Source organism: Girardinichthys multiradiatus, chromosome X (genome assembly GCF_021462225.1).
Source record: "Girardinichthys multiradiatus isolate DD_20200921_A chromosome X, DD_fGirMul_XY1, whole genome shotgun sequence".
In the NCBI taxonomy this organism is placed as follows: Eukaryota; Metazoa; Chordata; class Actinopteri; order Cyprinodontiformes; family Goodeidae; genus Girardinichthys; species Girardinichthys multiradiatus.
The window spans coordinates 17,096,696-17,117,434 of NC_061817.1; the positions used below are offsets into that span (position 1 = coordinate 17,096,696).

General features: G+C 38.1%; 2 gene segments (V, D, J or C); both read left to right on the forward strand.

Moving 5' to 3' along the window:
- The first annotated feature begins 3,162 nt into the window (after positions 1-3,162).
- LOC124863094 lies at positions 3,163-3,617 on the forward strand. The segment is given in 2 exon segments: positions 3,163-3,222; positions 3,304-3,617. Coding segments are annotated over 2 exon segments (360 nt in total).
- A 15,524-nt stretch (positions 3,618-19,141) lies between these two features.
- On the forward strand, positions 19,142-19,609 carry LOC124863099. The segment is given in 2 exon segments: positions 19,142-19,210; positions 19,302-19,609. Coding segments are annotated over 2 exon segments (348 nt in total).
- Positions 19,610-20,739: the final 1,130 nt, after the last annotated feature.

The following is a 20,739-nucleotide window of genomic DNA, read 5'->3' on the forward strand; positions in this document are numbered from 1 at the left end:
TTAAAACAGGAAAACAAGTATCTGTTCTGTTTGATGGGGAGTCTGTTTTTAACCTTCCTGGAGTTTAGAGACCTGACAGCGTTTCTTTCATTTTTTTGAAATAATTTATATATACATAGACATTAAGTTATTATAAGATGAAAGGATTGTAATGACAAATACTAATTTACTCTGTGTAAAAAATGAAGGAAAACAGATGAAAGAAGACTAAATACAAAAGTAGGTGCATGAAATCATAACAATAATCTATCAGTCATAACAAATCATAACAAACAATTATCAGTTACCTACGTCTAGATTGGTTAAACGAAATACTTTTACAACTAAAACATAAAACAACTACTCCATCCATGTAAATAATCTGATTTATAGCTGAAGGTTAGAAACAGTAAAATCAGGCTGTCTACAGATCATGTAATCTAAACCAGGTTATATTCTACATCGAGATTTTCATGAAACAAAACCTATGATACTTTTTCTCTTTAAGGGACCACATTCTATTTAGAGCTTTAAATGTTTTCATTTACTTTGTATTTTTATGTGGACTCAGTCACAGAAACAATGCAAAACATAAATATAGTGGTGTTGAAAGTTAACAACAGTATGAACATGTCCAGAACAAGTCAGACTGAAAGCTTGTCCAATTAACTGTGACTGTTCTATGCAAATAAGCATTTATTAATATCTATATTACTTATATTGCAATACAAAAAGGACGTGTGTGTGTGTGTGTGGGGGGGGGAGCTCTGACAATGTTCGCTTAAGGAGGAGTCGGTGTAAAACTCAGCAGTATATATGCATGATAGTACAGAGAACACTGAGGTTAACATGATGGACTACAGGACACAGTTGCTATTTTTAGCATTCTTTTGGACAGGTGAAGATTTTCCCTGATTTTAATCTGAAAATGTTTATTTGTGCTACTGATTTACCAGAATATGTGATTCATTTGTTTTCACGATAGGAATCTGTGCTCAGACACTGACAGAATCTGAATCAGTGGCTAAAAGACCTGGGGAATCCCACACCCTGACCTGTACCGCCTCAGGATATACATTCACAGATTATGAAATGCACTGGATCAGACAGGCTGCTGGGAAAGGACTAGAGTGGGTTGCAGTCGTAAGTAAGCCCACTGGTAGCACCCAGAACTACTCTCCGTCAGTTAAAGGCCGATTTACCATCTCCAGAGACAACAGCAAACAGCAGGTGTATCTGCAGATGAACAATCTGAAGACTGAAGATTCTGCTGTTTATTATTGTGCTCGAAGAGCACAGTGACTGAAGTTGATTTAGCAGCTGTACAAAAACCATCAGAAACAAAAAACACCCATCTGTTCAACCGTAATCCTTAAGTCTCAGTCTATGAATTGCTTTTTTATTTCAAATAAATCATAAATTACGTATTACATTTTTAATTTGCATCACTTCTACAACAAATGTTTGTGAAAATGGACTCCATAAAAGTCAACAGCAGCTGGCCTTTATCTATAAGTGGGATTTCAAGCCTTATAAATGGGGTTTGGACCATCAGTTGTGTTGTGCAGGAGGTGGATACACTACACAGCTGATAGTCCTACTGAATAGACTGTTAGAATTTGTATTATGGCAAAAAAAAAGCAGCTAAGTAAAGAAAAACGAGTGGCCATCATTACTTTAAGAAATGAAGGTCAGTCAGTCCGAACAATTGGGAAAACTTTGAAAGTGTCCCCAAGTGCAGTCGCAAAAACCATCAAGCTCTACAAAGAAACTGGCTCACATAAGGACCGCCCCAGGAAAGGAGACCAAGAGTCACCTCTGCTGCGGACGATAAGTTCATCCAAGTTACCAGCCTCAGAAATCGCAGGTTAACAGCAGCTCAGATTAGAGAACAAGTCAATGCCACACAGAGTTCTAGCAGCAGACACATCTCTAGAACAACTGTTAAGAGGAGACTGTGTGAATCAGGTCTTCATGGTAAAATAGCTGCTGGGAAACCACTGCTGAGGACAGGCAACAAGCAGAAGAGACTTGTTTGGGCTAAAGAACACAAGGAATGGACATTAGACCAGTGGGAATCTGTGCTTTGGTCTGATGAGTCCAAGTTTGAGATCTTTGGTTCCAACCACCGTGTCTTTGTGCGGCGCAGAAGAGGTGAACGAATGGACTCTACATGCCTGGTTCCCACCGTGAAGCATGGAGGAGGAGGTGTTGATGGTGTGGGGGTGCTTTACTGGTGACACTGTCGGGGATTTATTCAAAATTGAAGGCATACTGAAACAGCATGGCTACCACAGCATCTTGCAGCGGCATGCTATTCCATCCGGTTTGCATTTAGTTGGACCATCATTATTTTTCAACAGGACAATGACCCGAAACACACCTCCAGGCTGTGAAAGGGCTATTTGACCAAGAAGGAGAGTGATTGGGTGCTGCATCAGATAACCTGGGCTCCACAGTCACCGGACCTGAACCCAATCGAGATGGTTTGGGGTGAGCTGGACCGCAGAGTGAAGGCAAAAGGGCCAACAAGCGCTAAGCATCTCTGGGAATTCCTTCAAGACTGTTGGAAAACCATTTCAGGTGACTACCTCTTGAAGCTCATCAACAGAATGCCAAGAGTGTGTGGAGCAGTAATCAAAGCAAAAGGTGGCTACTTTGAAGAACCTAGAATATAAGACATATTTTCAGTTGTTTCACACTTTTTTGTTCAGTATATAATTCCACACGTGTTAATTCATAGTTTTGATGCCTTCAGTGTGAAGCTACAATATTCATAGTCATGAAAATAATTAAAACTCTTTGAAGGAGAAGGTGTGTCCAGACTTTTGGTCTTTACTGTAAAATGACCTGATTTTTTTTTCTTTGGAATAAAGAAGTATTTAGCTTTCATAATAAAGATAGTTATGGAAGTTCTTCTGCTTGCATGAATTTTACAACCGAACTAATTTGTGACTTACAGCATTCTTGTGCTGTATTACTTTCTGTCTTTGTAGAAAACCCTGTTGTTGATTGGCTTCATATAAAATTATAGATAATACGTTATATGAATGTTGCTGATTTCCATTTGAACAAACAACAGCACCTGATTCTATCTCCTCCCTTTGAGGAGGAGTTGATGCAAAACTGATGGTAAAGATACAGTTTTAAACACCCTGCACTGATGATGGTAGAGAACACACATTCAGTTCAACATCATGGACTGCAGGACAACACTGCTGCTCTTAACTGTCTACTGGAGAGGTAACATATTTTTCTAACCTGATGTGGAATTAAACATTTTCTTTGGGTTCCAATGTTAAAACTTTGTTCACATGTTTGCAGGTGTTGGTGGTCAGACGCTGACAGAATCTGAACCAGTGGCTAAAAGACCTGGAGAATCCCACACCCTGACCTGTACAGCCTCTGGATTCACACTTAGCAGCTATGCAATGAGCTGGATCAGACAGGCCCCTGGAAAAGGACTGGAATGGATTGCCTATATAGGCACCTACAGTTATCCAATATATTACTCCCAGTCAGTCCAGGGAAGATTTACCATCACCAGAGATGACTCCAACAGTAAAATCTATCTGGAGATGAACCAGCTGAAAACGGATGACACTGCTGTGTATTTCTGTGCTCGAGAGGCACAGTGACTGAAGGAAGCAGGAGGCTCATACAAAAACTTCATTTGCCACTTCCTCTGGAAACATTCTGCTCAACCTGTTACTGGTAACATTTGAGATAAATACCTCAGTGGCAACATTCCTGCAAACAACACTGATTAAATTAATTATATGATAATATTTTAGTAACTATGTATAACAGTTAGACTGGGTTTAAATTACAGCATATAACAAAGCTCTATAAAGACAAAGACTATTATTATGTTAACAAATAACAGCAAAAAAAAAACAACAATAATAATAATAATAAACTAGAGCTAATAAGCTTCAGACTGAGCAGATACCCCTATTCACAGGACCACTGAGTAGTCAGGGCATGGACAACAAAAAAAAAAAGACAATGTGACAATAAGACTATCTTTTGGATCATATAAATTGTGTGATAAGATGTTATATGAATTTGGCTTTATGCATACAGTCCAGATCAATACTCCATGTTTTGTTTTTAGAACCACGTTAAAGCCGTTTTCAGGTGTCCTGCTTAGTGGCCATTATTATTAAAACCCATGACCTCATCACTTGGATATGTGACATTAGCATTAGTCTGAAAGTTTTGAGACCAGCTTTGTGGTTAAAAAATAAATGTATGACGTTGCTTTATAATCTGTTTTTCTACCAAACAGTTGACACAACAACAGGACCAATACTGACTAGATGTGAGAAGGTTTGGGGTGTAATTTCTACTTTTAGCACAGCAGTGGTAACCTTGTTTTGTATCTATGGCATCATTAGAAATGTAAAAATGTATTGAATGTTTTCTCACTTAAAATAAGAAGAATGCTCAGTAAACGTTGAAGGTTCATTGGCTACAGAATAGCTTACACACACTGGCCACTTTTCTTAGGTACACCTTGCTAGTACCAGGTTGGAACCCCTTTTGCCTTCAGAACTGCCTTAATTCTTGGTGGCATGTTGTGTTTCTATCAGCTCGAACCAGTCTGGCCATTCTCCTCTGACCTTTGACATCAACAAGGCATTTGCGCCCACAGAACCACCGCTGGATTTTTTTCTCTGTTTTGGACCATTCTCTGTAAACCCTAGAGATGGTAGAGCGTGAAAATCCCAGTAGATCAGCAGTTTCTGAAATACTCAGACCAGCCCGTCTGGCACCAACAACCATGCCACATTCAAAGTCACTTAAATTACCTTTCTTATCCATTCTGATGCTCAGTTTGAACTGCAGCAGATCGTCTTGACCATGTCTACATGCCTAAATGCTTTGAGTAATTTGCGTTAATGAGCAGTTGGACAGGTGTACCTAATAAAGTGGCGTGAATGTAGGTAGAAATCAGTGGCGGATGCTGGTCTTTCAAGGAGGGGAAGCTCAATTTCAAGATCGCTGATTCGCTCATTTCACTGTCAATCCAAAAGGGATTCAGCCTCAGACAGATCATCCAATCATCATGCAGAAGCTGAACGTCCGGGCTAGCCGAGTCCAGCCCACTGCCCCATAGACCCCCAGAGACGCTGAGCGTCCGATGGGTGGGACAAAGCCCAGCATTTTTGCTTCGCTGTTGAATCACTGTTTAAATCACTGTGAAGCTGCGGGAATGAGTGAGAGGAAAGCCGTGTCATTACCAGTGATAAGAAGCTGATTCTGAACAAAAGTTAAACGCGTTAGTCAATGACATGTACACACAACAGTATATATTTGATCACTTAGTTTTTGACATTTTAGGGGAAGCTGAGCTTCCCTTGCAGTCTTAGAGCAATCGCCACTGGTAGAAATGCTATATAATTATTTAAATATCATACCTAAACTTGTTCACATGTAAACTTCAATGTGTGTAAATTACAGCCCCAGAGACCTCAAAATGCAAGAAGGAGCAGCTGTGGGTTTCTGTTCTTATAAGGTTTATTACTAATAAGAGGGATATTCTGTGAAATAAAATGTTTTTATAGATTTGAAACTTTAATTAATATTAAAAAAGGTAGAAGAAAAGGAGCTATTATTCTTTTTTGGAAGTGAATTAAAAAGTAATTTATTAGTGCATCTGTGGGTCCAAAGAAACAGGATTGGGAGAAAAATATGGCTCATTTCACACAGACATATGCTTTTTTTGGTACAGTTTGGATCTGACAATCTGCATGGAAGATGCAGACACAACCAACAACCTGAAGTACAAATAAAGTGCAAAGGTAACCCCGGAAACAATAGCTGAGGTGTTAAAGGTTCCTTAAAAACAGTAAATTTCAATGGTCAGAATAATGAGCTGTAAATTACTTTGCTAGAGAGTCAAAATAACCAAAACCATCAACAGGCTGAACAATTAAAACTTATTGCATATAAAATGCAGCATAAAGCCAGCAGAGGGAAACCAATATACTCTAAATACTTAAAACCAACTGATTAGGTCAGTATCCATCCATCCATAAAACCTTTGGTTGGTTTTCAGCCTGTCTTAACTTAGCCATGTCTCTGAGACCTGAACACCATATACTTCTGGGCAGGTTGTAATCATGGAATATGAAAGCCCAGCAGGAGAGTGGACTCCTGGTTACTTTATATTAGATCCCTCTCATATTGTTTGCCGGTAAATTATGTATTTTTTATCTCAACGCCTTTCTTGCAAACCCGTTGACTATTTGTAACAAAACACTTGATGGTTCAGTGACTTTGTCCCATTATCTTCACAGTTCCAAGGTTGATTAATTTCTCCAACTTCTACAGATTTCTGACTTTTCAGTTACAACTGTTTTTTTGTCCAATTTCAATTCATTACAATTCATAATATCAGATATACAGAAAAGGTAAAATTGGAGAGCCCCAGATATTTTTCATTTTTTAATATATGTAATATTTGATTCCCTAGAACTACATCTTCTCTTTTATTCTGTATTGTGGACATAATTGGAATATTCAAAATATTAAATAATTCCTGACACTTGACCTGCTGGAAAAAGTGCCTTCTGTTTTGGATTAAACTAATTGACACTATTACCTCCTTTTCAGGCTCTATGTAAATCGTGTGGTTTCCTGTTCATATGTAGACACAACAGTGAAAGAGCATCAGATTTCATTTCTGCCAGCGCTCCAACCATGTTTTCTCTGACTCTGCTGCTTCTTTCAGTAGCTGTATCATGTAGGTATTTTTGAATTTGTCACAGTCAACAGTCACTTGTTTTTTATAATAACATTTGTTTTAAATTGCTAGGGAGTAAATTGTTTCTTTTTCCAGGTGTAACAAGTGAACAGCTGAACCAGCCACCATCTGTGACTGTGCAGGGTGGTGGAGGTCCTACCATTATCTGTCAGGTCTCTTATTCTATTGATAGCTACTACACACACTGGATCAGACAGCCAGCAGGGAAAGGACTGGAGTGGATCAGTAGAGACACAACAGTCAAAGATTTGTTAAAAGACAAGTTTAGGGTCATCCTTGACTCCTCCAAAAGTAGAGTGACTCTATATAGAAAGAATATGCAGCCTGAAGACACTGCTGTGTATTACTGTGCCAGAGAGCCCACAGTGACACAAACCAGCTGTGGAGCTGAACAAAACCCCCCCTGTACCTGAGCACATATACAGAAAGTCACCACAAGGGGGCCTCAGATCACAGATTTTAAAAAGACAAGCTGGACAAAAACCCCTCAGTTTGCCAAAGTCCTGGTGGTGTAGGGGTTTAGTGCACAGCCTCAAAACGGGTTCAATTCGCGGACCTGGCGACTTTGTTGGATGTCTACCCTTCTCTTTGCCCCTCCTTCCTGTCTACCTATTGTCCAAAATAAAGGCCTCTAGTGCTGAAAAAATGCTTATTATGATATAATTAAGTGGTTTGTTTATCTTGTTATTATTTTCATCATTTTTCATGCCAACATGATGTTGATTTGAAAAAAATGCAATGGCAAAATGTGGAAGTTGGCATACATGTATGTTTATGTTTGCATTCGTATAAAAGCATTTAATTTAAAACAGCTCAAGTTTGTGTTCTGCTTAATGAGGAGTCAATGTTTTACCTTCCTGGAGTGAAGAAGACAAAAGAGGAGCACAGTTCACCATGAGCCAGTGCAGGACAGAATTGCTGCATAGCTTTCTAATGTACACATAAGCATTTTGTTTTAACTACATTTGAAAAATGGAAAAAAATAATAGCAATGACCCAAATTAAAGCTTAATAAATATTCATTTATCAGTACATGGTCAGATTCTGACATAATCAGAACCACTTTGTAAAAGACCAGAAGAATCCTACACATATCCTGCAAATCCTCTGAATTCTTAAGCACCAACTATCTGACTAATGGGACAAATCAGACTCCTGGAATGAATGGCAAACACGTTTTTTTCATTAAAACGAGTATGTTCATGATGCCAATGTGTCACGTGACAAATTATCTTCACCTATTCACATCTGTTTAGGATTTCATCCTTTATGGTTTGGGGAGGAGCAATGCAAATTTTGAGCCTGTTCCATCTTTATTAATTTCACTGAAAAACTACTCACCAAACAGATATTCAACCATTTTTACAATGAACTTCTGTTTTTTTCTCCTCCTGCAGTTAAAGGTTTCTGGTAAATTTCAAACGTCTCTTCTCACCTGCTGACAGCGTTTCTGATGGGACCTTTGTTGATCAAAATTATTTTCTTTCAGGTGTTTTCCGTCAGACTCTGACTGAATCTGAACCAGTGGTGAAACGACATGGAGAATCTGTCATACTGACCTGTACATATGCAAGGATATCTGATGATTCGACTCATATCAGCTGGATCAGACAGGCTGGAGGAAGAACTGGAGTGAGTTACCTACATTTCTGCTCCCGGTGGAAGCAGTAAAAAGTATTCCTCATCTGTCCAGAAGCGCTTCACCATTTCCAGGGACAACAACAAAAATCAAGTGTATCTGCACATGAGCAGCTTGATGACTGAAGACACTGCAGTTTATCATTGTGCTCGAGAGAAACAGTGATACAGGAAGCCTCAGAGCTGCACATAAACTCTGCACTCTCTCTCTTTGTTAGAAAACCCCCAAAATCTACAAATGATTTCATATTTTTTGTATTGGATACTATAATATTTGGTAACATTTTAGGTGTTTGTTGTCTTATCAAAAAAAATATCTGTTTGTCAAACTGAATAATGGCTTTAAAACAAGATAAAACGGTGTGGCGCGGGTGGTGTAGTCGATTAAGTGCGACCCATTTTTAAAGGCTTAGTACCCGACGCGGTCCTACATTTTTTCTGAAAATGGACTCCATTAAAGTCGGCTGCAGCTGGCCTTTATTTATTTGTTTTTGAGAGTCATTTGTCTCATGTTTTCTTTTAGATAAAACCTGAGGAGAAGCCTCAACATAACGTTTGATTCTAAAACTGCACCACTGTCAGCAATAAGGAAATAAATTAAAAAGGAAACATTAACAGACAGGAAGCCTAATAAATTTAATTTAGATAAATATACCCTTCAAACGAAAAACATCACAGTCTAAAACAGGATGACCTGCAAATAAATAATAACTTCCTTGGGATAAAAAAGTCTTTGTATTTCATAATAAAAATATTTATTAAGTTCTTCAGCTTGCATGAATTTTACAGCAGAACTAATTTGTGACTAACAGCGTTAAAATTCAATGGGATATTTTCTTGTGCTGTATTAATTTCTGTCTTTATGAAAATCCTGATGTCAGATGGTTTAGTATGCAGTTATGTGAATGATGCTGATAAAATAAATGTTTCTGTTTGAATAAAAAACAGCACCTGATTCTATCTCCTCCCTCTGAGGAGGAGTTGATGCAAAACTGATGGTAAAGATACTGCTTTAAACACCCTGCACTGACGATGGCAGAGAACACACACTTAGTTCAACATTATGGACTGCTGGACAACACTGCTGCTCTTAGCCATCTGCTGGACAGGTAACATCTTTTTCTAACTGTGGACTTCTGCTGGGGTGTGGTAGAATCATTTCCTCCCCCAGGCGATTCTAGCCCCATACAAGGAAAGTTGTAGAAAGCTGTGCCTCCTGTGGCTGTCTGGGTCAGAAAGCGCTCTCCAGTTTAGGTGGAGTAAACCACGTTTTGTGGAGCTGCTGTGACTTGGTGGAGATCCTGCTGCTCTGCATTGGCTCTATTCTGTTTTTATTAGCTTTGGGATTTGTTTGTATTGTGATCCTGACTTGTCCATATTTATATGGGTTTGGGGTGGGATTTACTTAATAGTGTCCTGTCTTGAATAAGCTTTTGTTTTAAACTGACTTTGTTTTTCTGTATAATTTATCCCCTTTTCTTGTGTCCAGGTTGAGAGCAGAAGGCGTTGGGGCAGGGGGCTCTCAAGGGGACTGGTCCGTTGTGCTGTGTGAGTGGTTGGTGCTGGGGTTTTGTCACGATGAGTGAATGCCCACAAATGTGTGAGGTGATTTAGGTTGATCCAGTTAAATGTTTCTTACTTTAGCTGAGGAACCAGTCCTCCTGTTCAGACGGCCTCTCCCTGCTGTAAGGCCTCAGTCCTGCATACTTTCCCTCCCTTGCAATTTTAGTGTTTGGTTTCTTTTTTTTTTTTTTTTGTCTTTTAAAGAAAAGTTGTAATAAATGTTTTAACTTGTGAAATCATGTCTCTGTCATTGGTGTACGAAACTGGTCGCCTTATTGGTGCTAGATATATTTCCCTGGTGCAATTCCCAAGGTGCCGTTGTTGGCGGTTTTCACTCTGCTCGCTGAGTGAAAACATTCACCCCCTTGTGTTGTCACACGGACAAAACACACGTACCTTGCTGATTGCATCCACGCTGTGCGATTCAGCACACTTGCACAGCAAATCAAAACAGCTCAGCATAAAACACTTCAATCAGTATTGCATGCAACAAGTTGATACCTTGGGTTAATTACTGGTGATTCTAAATCACCTTAAACTATGCCTCACCCTGCCCAGACCTCTAGATGCACCTATCCAATTTAATGTAAAAAAAAGAGTGAAATTACTTTGACATTGATTTCTACTCTCCACTGGTTGAGGATGGGTAAGTCTGAAGAAGAACAGGGGGGGGGGGGGGATCGTGTGTCCGTGATCAACTCAAAAATAAAACGGTAAACTTCTCATGCGTCCAAAACAAGGAAAATATGAACAACCGTTTAGTCGACTGAATCAACAAGGGGTCTCCTTGGAAATAAAACCTCTGTGGTTTTCCACCCGCGCCGTAGTTTCGGCGGGGTCTTCGATCGGTATATGAATCTTCTGATCTTCTTGTATCAGACAGATTCCCAGCTTTCAAGCTCTTCCAGGAATGGCCGTGTGGAGGAAAAGTTCGCCTGCGAGTTTCTGTCGCATGTCAAGCTACACAGCACAGCCAGTCTATCCCCCAAAATGGATGACCCTAACAGTAGCATATTGCTTTATAATCTGTTTTTCTACCAAACAATTTAATACAACAAGAGGACCAATACTGACTAGATGTGAGAAGGTTTGGCGTGTAATTCCGACTTTTAGCACAGAAGTGATAACTTTGTTTTGTATCAATGGCACCACTTTTTCTGCTTCCGCCTCTCTGCCTGCTCAGACACTTTTCTCCTAAACTCCCTGCTTGCTTGGATTCTTTTAGTCCTAACTTTATATCTCTTAGCCAAAATTACGGAAATATTGGACTAAAACAACTTCTCACCAGCGACTCCCAAGGATTATTATTATTATTTTTTTTTTAAGGATTTTGATGTTTTTATAATCGAACTCGAAAGAAGGACAAGTTGACGCCAGCTGATCAGCACAAAATGCCCCCCTTCACCACAGAGGATTTCGGCAAACTTTTACAGAAATTGGCTGTTTTGGAGATGAAAATCCATCAACTAGAAGTGAATGTGGAGGTGATTATGGGGTACAACGATGATTCAACACTGCCTGTGATCACCAAACAGTGACAGCCAGCTCAACGACTCAGCAATCAGAACACTGAGAATAAACCTACCGGCAGACCCCCCTGGCATGTTTTAGGGGCATGCCCAAAAATTCAAGGTGGATGACTCACTGGAAGATCTCAGCAATTAAATAAATTAGAATGGCCAGAATTACAGAGAAATGCCTCTGTTTCCACTGGGAAAAGGAGACTTCGACAGTGAGCTGCTGTCACAACAACTGATAGGAGTGAGGCAGCTGAAAATAATGAAATTCCCCTCCAAAACAGATTTGCTCCACTACAGAACGAAAACCAGGAAAACTATCCATCTTCTGAGAACAATAAAAGGTTTGAGAACATCCTTCATTCTAAACAGTCTTCTCCTAAGCTGCCAGAGAAAAAGCGCCCCACCGGACCAAGAACCCTAATAGTGGGCAACACAGCTGTGGATGGGATTAAAAACTTCTGCAACAACAAAAACACAGAAGTTATGATTGGTACCAGTAACGTGGTCTCTGATATCTCAGAGAATATTCTTGCAATCACAGAAAAGCACCCGTCTCTAGAAAACCTTATTATACACTGTGGAGCCATGGATGACGTGGCTAAGAAAAAATCAGAAGGATTGAAAGAGGATTTCACTCATCTTCTGAATATTGTTGGAGGTCTCAATATCAAGGTGTTTCTCAGCGGAATCTTTGCATCGATTTTCTGTGGAGATGAGATTTTTTCGAGACTTCTGATGATTAAGAAGTGGTTGAAAAAAACATGTGCCACCACACCTGTGAACTTCATCAACAACTTTAATATTTTTTGAGAAAAAAGACAACTCTTTAAGCAAGATGGTTTCTGTTTGAACAAGCCAGGAGCCAGATATCTCACATCTAATCTCTTCTATTCAGTAAATAATCTGCCAGCAGCTTCGACCTTCAGCAGAGAACATGGAGTATCAACAACAATGATAACGCTGCCTCCAACAGCTCCAGCAGAAACAATGGGCCAGTTGGCTGAGAAAGAGAGGTCATCACAAAAGGTCTCCCCATCGAAATCCACAGGAGAAGTGGAACTCCCATTATACCCCCGTCGCCACAAACCCAGACCCAGACCGACACCCCCAGTAAACCCCCCTCATCCCAGACCCCGACCCTGACCGCACAGAACTCTCCCATCTCCCCAGTGAGCCCACTTTTTGCTTTACTGGATTCTGATAACATGAAAGGAGCTCTTAAAATCGGGACCCAAATTGCTCTGACATCTTCTCCATTCAACACCCCCCGTGGCCAAGGCCCTGCTACTAAACCAACATCTTCCAAATGCCGCAGAGCCCCACCACTTCCTAATCTATCTCCTCCTAATCAGGACCTTCAAATCACTTCTCTGTGATACAGTCTGGGCCCCAGTGGTAACTCTATCAGAAATGAACATGTCCAGGAAAAACCTGAGCCCCTAATAGGAGATAGTTGTAAAATCTCTGTGCTTAAACGTGACAGAAAGAACAAAGCTAAAAGGATAAGAGACAGTAATAAACAATCAAAAAAAGCCATAAACTGTCAGGTACAATCAGACACAGAGTTAATATCAACAACTAAGTCATATAAACTTGGACTTGATCATCACTAAGGGTCTAAATATTTCCAAGGTGTCTGTAACTGATGTTGCCCTATCTGACCAGTTTTCTGTTATTTTTGAAAGCATCATCTGCAATGACTCAGTTTGTCAAAGAGACATGATAAGAAAACGCATCTTTAAGGACGGTGCTGCTGAAACCTTTAACCAGATTTACTCTTCTACCTCCACTTTGCCCTGTAATGCTTAGATGAGCTGGTAGATAACTTTCATGCTAAAATCTTGGACATCATTGATTCAATTGGTCCAATTAAAGTGAAAGTTGTTTCTGGGAAGAAAATGTCTCCATGGAGAAGTGATCTACCAGTCAGAAGTGAAAAAAAGGAGTGTCGAAAAGCTGAATGCAGGTGGCAAAAGACTGGACTCCAGGTTCACTATATTATCTATAAAGAGAGACTATACAGATATAACCTACAACTGAAAAATGCAAGAGAATCTTTCTTTTCTGAGATCATCAGCAAAAACATGAACAATGCTCGTGCATTGTTTGCCACAGTCGACAGGCTAACAAACCCTCCTGTAACTGTAGCATCTGAACTCCACTCTACCAGGACCTGCAATGAATTTGCTAAATTCTTTACTGAAAAAACCCAAAAGATCAGAGAGGCAGTCAGCACATCCACATCAACTCTACTAATATATGCTTTTGAGCAACAGCTTTCAGGATATTTTTGTTATGGCAGGAAATGTCGAAACAATAAAAAAATAATCTTTGTTGTCCCTCAGTGAGGAAATTCAAACTGGTGAATAGCACACTTGTTTATGAATCGGTTGTCTAAATGGATTTCTAATTCAGCATAGTTTTGTTAAAATATATTTTTTTAAATGTTTACCCTTCTGATTCACATTGTGAACTGGTTGTGTAAACACATACAACATGCTGTTCTTAATTAGTTTTAAAACTAATTTCTCCTCATTCCTCTAAACGATCCTTGGTTCTAAAACATATATATTCACACTGAACTGTGATATCAGTGCATCATTTTATCATGTTATTGGTTTCAGTTTTATTCTTTTATTCCCTTTTCCAATATCTTATTAGTTTTCCTTATTCTTTCATGTTTACCTATAAATAAATAAGTTATTCTATTTTAGAAAGTCATTGTTTGTATTTATTCTATATGTGTGCAGGGCTTGCTGTTTGAAAATGCCAGTGCTTGAATTCCCTCCTTCACCTATTGTTTTATAATACCGCCGCATTGGGCTGGTATTCACATGACAGTACTGACTGATGTATTTTGGATACAATAAATATTTGAACTCTGTTTATGGTTTTGTTAGTAATTATTAATTATAATTATTAATGGTTGCTAATAGCCAAGAAATAATTATTTCACAACAACCCTCAACACTTACATGTTCTCTGTAGCTCAGCTTCTGCTGGTTCCTGTGTCTCAACGAGACTGAGACAATTACAGCATAATCACATCACACCGATGGTTTACTGCGGTGAACAGTTCAGTTCAGCCAGCCTCTATGACTGTGCAGCCAGGTCGACATCTGACCATCAGCTGTCAGGTCTCATATTTTATGACCAGCTATGTACAACAGTAGATCAGGCAGCCTGCTGGGAAATGAATAGGTCACACATGCACAACATCCACCCTTGTCCACAAAGATTCTTTAAAGAAAAAGTTCAGTCTCACAGTGCAATTTTTCCAGCAAAGCTATGACTCTTAATGAACAGAATCTACAGGTTGAAGACTCTGCTGTTTATTTGTGTGCTATGCCGTACCACAGTGACACAGACATCTACAGAGCTGTATAAAAATCCCTGAACATAAACACATGTTGCATGAAGCCACCAGATGAGGTTCTCTAACACCACAAATACATTTAACGCCAGTTCTCTTCCATGTTCAATATAGAACATAGTACAGTTATATTTGACTTTAAAATCTTACTAAATGTAGTTTTTCTTTCAGTGTTCTTATTATAGCAACAAAAATAAACAAAGATCACCTTTTTAGTTGACAGAAAGCCACAGATTCTCCAAAAGTGCATAGATTATTTGAATTGTGGCAACATTAAAAATGTTACCTTTATTAGGGAAATAATATTCATATTTTTTAAATGTTTGAAATTTTTCATCCAATCATTTTGGCAATAATTGGTTAGTTGAATATATTTTTATCTAACCAATCAGTTAATGTATGATTTCAGTTAAAAATAGATAAAAACTAAAGAGAATATCATACAAACCTTTTAACTTAGATAAAGCTGAGAGACATTTGCTTCTTAAAATCTTATATTAATGCAAATATCAGATTACAGACCTCCCACTGTATGTCTGCCTTCCTCATTAAAGGGAAGAGCTTCATTCACACCTCTAGATTCAAGATGATGGTCAGACTGTCTGTTCTGCTGACAGTGATCTGTCTGCCCTGTAAGTTGAACCATGTTTTTACTAGATTCGCTACTTTGTATTTTTCATTTATGCAATTTATGTCTTTTTATTACTGGTTCTTTGTCAGGTTTTTACAGCCAGGCTCTGGAGTCCATTCCTTCCACTTCAGTGGCAAAAAATCCTCAAGAAGTTCTCAGTCTTTCCTGCAGAGGATCAGGATTTGATTTCAGTCAGTATGGAATGCACTGGATCAGACAACCAGCAGGAAAAGCACTGGAATGGATGGGTGTTATTTGGTATGATGCAAGCAAAACTGTTTATGCCAAAAGTGTTGATGGACGTATAGAAATCACTAGAGACAACAGCAACAGCCTGGTGTATCTAAAACTGTCCAACCTGAAACCAGAGGACTCTGCTGTGTATTACTGTGCCGGAGAGCACAGTGATCAATTTGAGCACAGAGGCTGTACAAAAACTCCTCATACAGCGGAAGGTGGGGTGATGCAAAACAGGAACAAATATGGCGAACTCCATAAAAACAACAGTTGAAGTTGTGGTTTGTGACTTCCTGTTTTTCAAGCATTTTTCTGTTAAACATCTTCAAATAACAAGCAGTTACAGCTCTCTAATGTACCAGCAATGTACCGATTTTCTTTAATTCCTTTTTCCACTTTCCATGAGGTGATTTATGTGTAAAATTATAACTGATAAAACATTAAGATTGAATAAACAAAATTACAGCTTTTTATGTTTCTACATTATGTAGTCACATTAAAAATTATTATTTTAAATATTATTATTCCAGGTCTTCTTCTGTCCTGCTAAAACCTCAATTATGATTGTCACTTCTCTGTCTCCTTCCAGTTTCATAACTTATCTTTGATTATAGTTTCTAGATCAAATTCTTCCTAAATCATCACATAACACTTGCAAAATAAATTCTTCATCATCTTCTTCTTTGAGTGTATTTTGTTCAGTCTGTCTGACATTTATTGTTTTTTTAACTGTATGAAATATACATTTATATTTATAAATATACAGTAGCATAAAACATGTGATGATATTGTAACATCTATACCCCAAAAATCACATTCTAACAAGAAAACTTTACCCAAATATTTTAAAATTGCATGAGGTGTATAATATTTAAAAATAATGTATGCTTGTTCAACTTCACATCAATTCAGTGTTAATGTTAAATTGTCACCTCATCAATACAAATGAGAAATAATTCTTTAGGTTTTGGTTTGTTGTCCCATCTTTCTATTTTTTTGCCACATATCTAATTTATGTAAGTAAATTATACATATTATTATACATATTTCTTTATGTCTGCTGTAAAACATCCCAGCACAAATAATGACATTGAAAAATGCATAGGTTGAATGGATATGTTGAGATTGAAAATAGTGGTCAATAGCATTTTCCATACATAAATATTTATGTTGAATCATCAGGTTTTAGAAATGGGTTTGATTAGAAAGCTTATAAAAACCTAATCTTATAATGATAATTGTACCTCTTTTTTCAAATACAAACATGTTTGTAAAGACTATAGTATCAAAATCACAGCAGATGAAATCAAATCAAATGTAGTAATCCAGTCAGAGAGACTGTATCTGTACCCTCTTTAAAATAACTTTTAAAGTTTCTCCCAATAAGATGCTAAAACTGTAAACACCATTTGCCACTGGCTGCTCGGTCATTATTCAAATTAAATACTGTAATTTTGGGCCTTCTTCTCATGCTGACAATCCCAAAGGGAACCGAAGCTTTCATCAGATCAACCTCAGCTCCAGTATGATTTCTGTACCTCTGCTGCTGCTGGACCCTGTGAGTCTTAGGCAGACACACTGACAATATCATGCCACAAATATTTTAGTGATATTACACTTATATTCACTTGATATTGTCACCAGCAGGGATCAAGTTTAGACACCTGACACAGCAAGACTCTCGGAGCTGTCATTAACTATCTGCTTTTTCTTTAACATGGAAAGTACTACGGAAATAGTGCTTCTGAGTTTTTCTTGTGAGCTTGTTTTGTCTTCCAAACCTATACATAGTTAATATGAGGGATTGCAGCAAAGTTAACAACTTGATGCAATTTTTTGTTCAATGTTACTACATTGTCATAAAGGAGGAGTGATTGCTGAAAGTCTGAAACTTCACAGAAAAGAATCTTCAATTTAATAAATCTACATTAGAAACCTACTGCGGCTATACTATGTTTGAAAGACAGTGAATCCTTCACATATGGAGTGTTTCAGGAAAAATCTCATATTCATTTGTGATTGGCTGGTCTAGCATTATACAAATTAAGCATTTTGCTTATACGATTTGATCTTTTGTGGTAACAGAGGAACAAAAGGTAATTGGATCACCTTCTAAACCAACATGTCTGTAGCTAATCACCTGCCGCTGGCAACTAGCTTTTGTGAGTGTTACTGAGAAAGAAACACTCACAATATTATCTCCCAACACTATTGAGGATATTACACTTATACTGATTCCACATTGTGATCAACAGAGGTAAAATGTAAACAACTGACACAGCCAGCTTTTCAAACCTTGCACCCAGGTCAGGTCTCTTATTCTGTTACAGGCTGCTGGCACACAGCTTTGATCAGCAGGAAAATGACTGGAGCAGATTGGAATAGCAACTAATAGATTTGCAACATACTAAAAGATTATCTCAGAAACAAATTTAGCCTTTCTGTAGATTCTTCCAGTAAAACTGTGAGTCTTAATGGACAGAATATGAAGCCTGAGGAGCTGTACAAAAACTCTACTGAGCCTGAACACATGTATCACTACTTATTAACAGGAGGAGGTGCTCTTAGGCCATTGATTGTTTGATTCAGTTGAATGTTTCATGTTTATTCAAACTAAATTTCTCAAATATACAACAAAGTAAAATGTTTCCTGTATATACAGCAGGTACAATTGCAACAAGTGAATATCACTAACAATTATTAACAAATAAATTTGTTCTTCACAACTTTGAAATGTTTCTATATTTTAATTGCATAGCACAGCTCTGTTGATACTGTATTATCACCTGTCAAATCCAAAGTATGTGTTTAGTTCTCAGATAAGATCTAATCAGAAGAGGATTATGTTATTTGATGGTGTTTATTTAATGTATCACAGTCAATTGATAAATGTTCCAGCATCTTTTAGCATGTCTAAGTTATGCCAGTAACATCTGTTTGTGTTGCAGCAAGAAATTACAGCATACTGCCATGGGAAAATACATGTGATGAGATGATTGTGCTATGGCAACATTGGTTAATGTATGTTTTTCTTTGGTACAGAAAAATGTTAATAAATTAATAGGTTGTACTATTGTAAATTTTAGGTAATTGAACTTTTTTACAAGGTAATTTGGTATAAAACATTTATTGTCATTGTTATAATGTGGAATTTAAAGAAACAAAATATGGCGAATATTAAAATATTGTAAAGAATCTTAGCAAATGTAAATTTATATTTTTCTTCCTTATAAAATCAGATAAAAGTATATAACTTTTATAAATCCATGTAGAGTAATAAACTTAAGCTGTAACCTGTATGAAAAACCATAAAGCCTCCTGATGTGCTGTTAAGAGTGTGGTAGCTACTCATGATTGGCTGGTCTGTCATCAGGCAAATTAAATCTCATGGCTTTTAGACTTGATATCATGCTGCCAGTCACAGAGAAGCTCTCATTGAATCATCTTCACCACCAACATGCTCTCTGTAGCTCTGCTGCTGCTGGCTGCTGGATCCTGTGAGTCTCACACACTGACACACTCACATTGTGATGATATATCACACTTATTGATATTACACTGTAATTCATTTGATTATGTTATCAACAGGTGTTAAGTGTCAGCAGCTGACACAACCAGCCTCTACATCAGTGCAGTCAGGTCAGACTCTGACCATCAGCTGTCAGGTCTCTTATTCTGTCACCAGCTATGGGACACACTGGATCAGACAACCTGCAGGAAAAGCACCAGAATGGATGGGTGTTATTTCGAGTGGTGGAAGCAATGCATATGCCACCAGTGTTCAAGGACGCATAAAAATCACCAGAGACACCAGTAAAAACATTGTGTATCTGAGACTGTCCGCCATGAAACTAGAGGAGTCTGCTGTGTATTACTGTGCTATTAACTCACAGTGATCAATGTGAGCACAGAGGCTGTACAAAAACTCCTCACAGAGCAGAGGAGGGGGGTGACATTAACTCACATATGTGGTTGTTGGTGATTTCCTGCTTTTTCCAACATTCCGCAAACAGTTTCTTTTTATTTTTTTATTTTTACCAGAGAACATGTATAAACAGGAAATGTTTAGGCACTATGTTTATCAATTTTAAATAATGTGATTAAATTAAGCTCCAGCAAACTGGTACCGTTATGAAAAAAGCCACGGCCATTTTTAAAGTTCTATAAAACTAGGTAAAACGCTTCCAATTTTTTTTTTTTTTAAATCCATCACAAGAGGAGGCTTTAATGTTAACAAAACAATTCCCCAAATGAGTTTTGGACAAATACTGTTAGTTTTACAGCAACTTAAACACACGTGATGACAAATTAAAGGTCCCTCAGACATGTCTGCCTCTGTGAACAAAACCGTACACAACACACCATTTATTCTTTTGCAGAACCCCCACATGTCTCATATCATAACAAACTAGAGACACTCACCTTTCTAACAAGGCATAATTCGTCTTTCTAGCACTGTCTCCAGTTATATAATTTGGGTGCGTAACTCGTCCATAACTCATGCAATTTGTTCCTGCCCAATCTGCAGCTAGCTTGCGCACTCTGTTTGCTCCCATTGTTTTGTTATTTCTGGATAATCGGTCACTCATAATGGCACAGAAGAGGATATTCACTGGTTTGGAAGTTTTGGACGACATTTAGTGGACCAGTCACATGAAGATGGAATATTCTTCAGACAGACAGCTGCTTTGAGAAGAAAACAAAATGTTCAAAATACAACATAAAAAGAAATATGTATAAAACAAGTCTCAAAGTTCCCCCTTATATAGCTTCCTTTCCAGTACTGTCCTAGCTCTGCTTAAGTATTTTCAGAACTTGCCTAATAACTCTCACATCTCATTTCCTTAATCTGTCTCCCTGCCATTAGTTTATTCGGCTTCATTATGTCAAGTTAAGTCAATACAGTAATCCTATTGATATAAAAAGACTTTTAAACGCATTGATCTTCTGCTATGGAAATTGTTTGATTTCCCTCATGATGCATAATGAAATTGCTCGTGCGTGTGCAATTTCATTATCCTGTTGT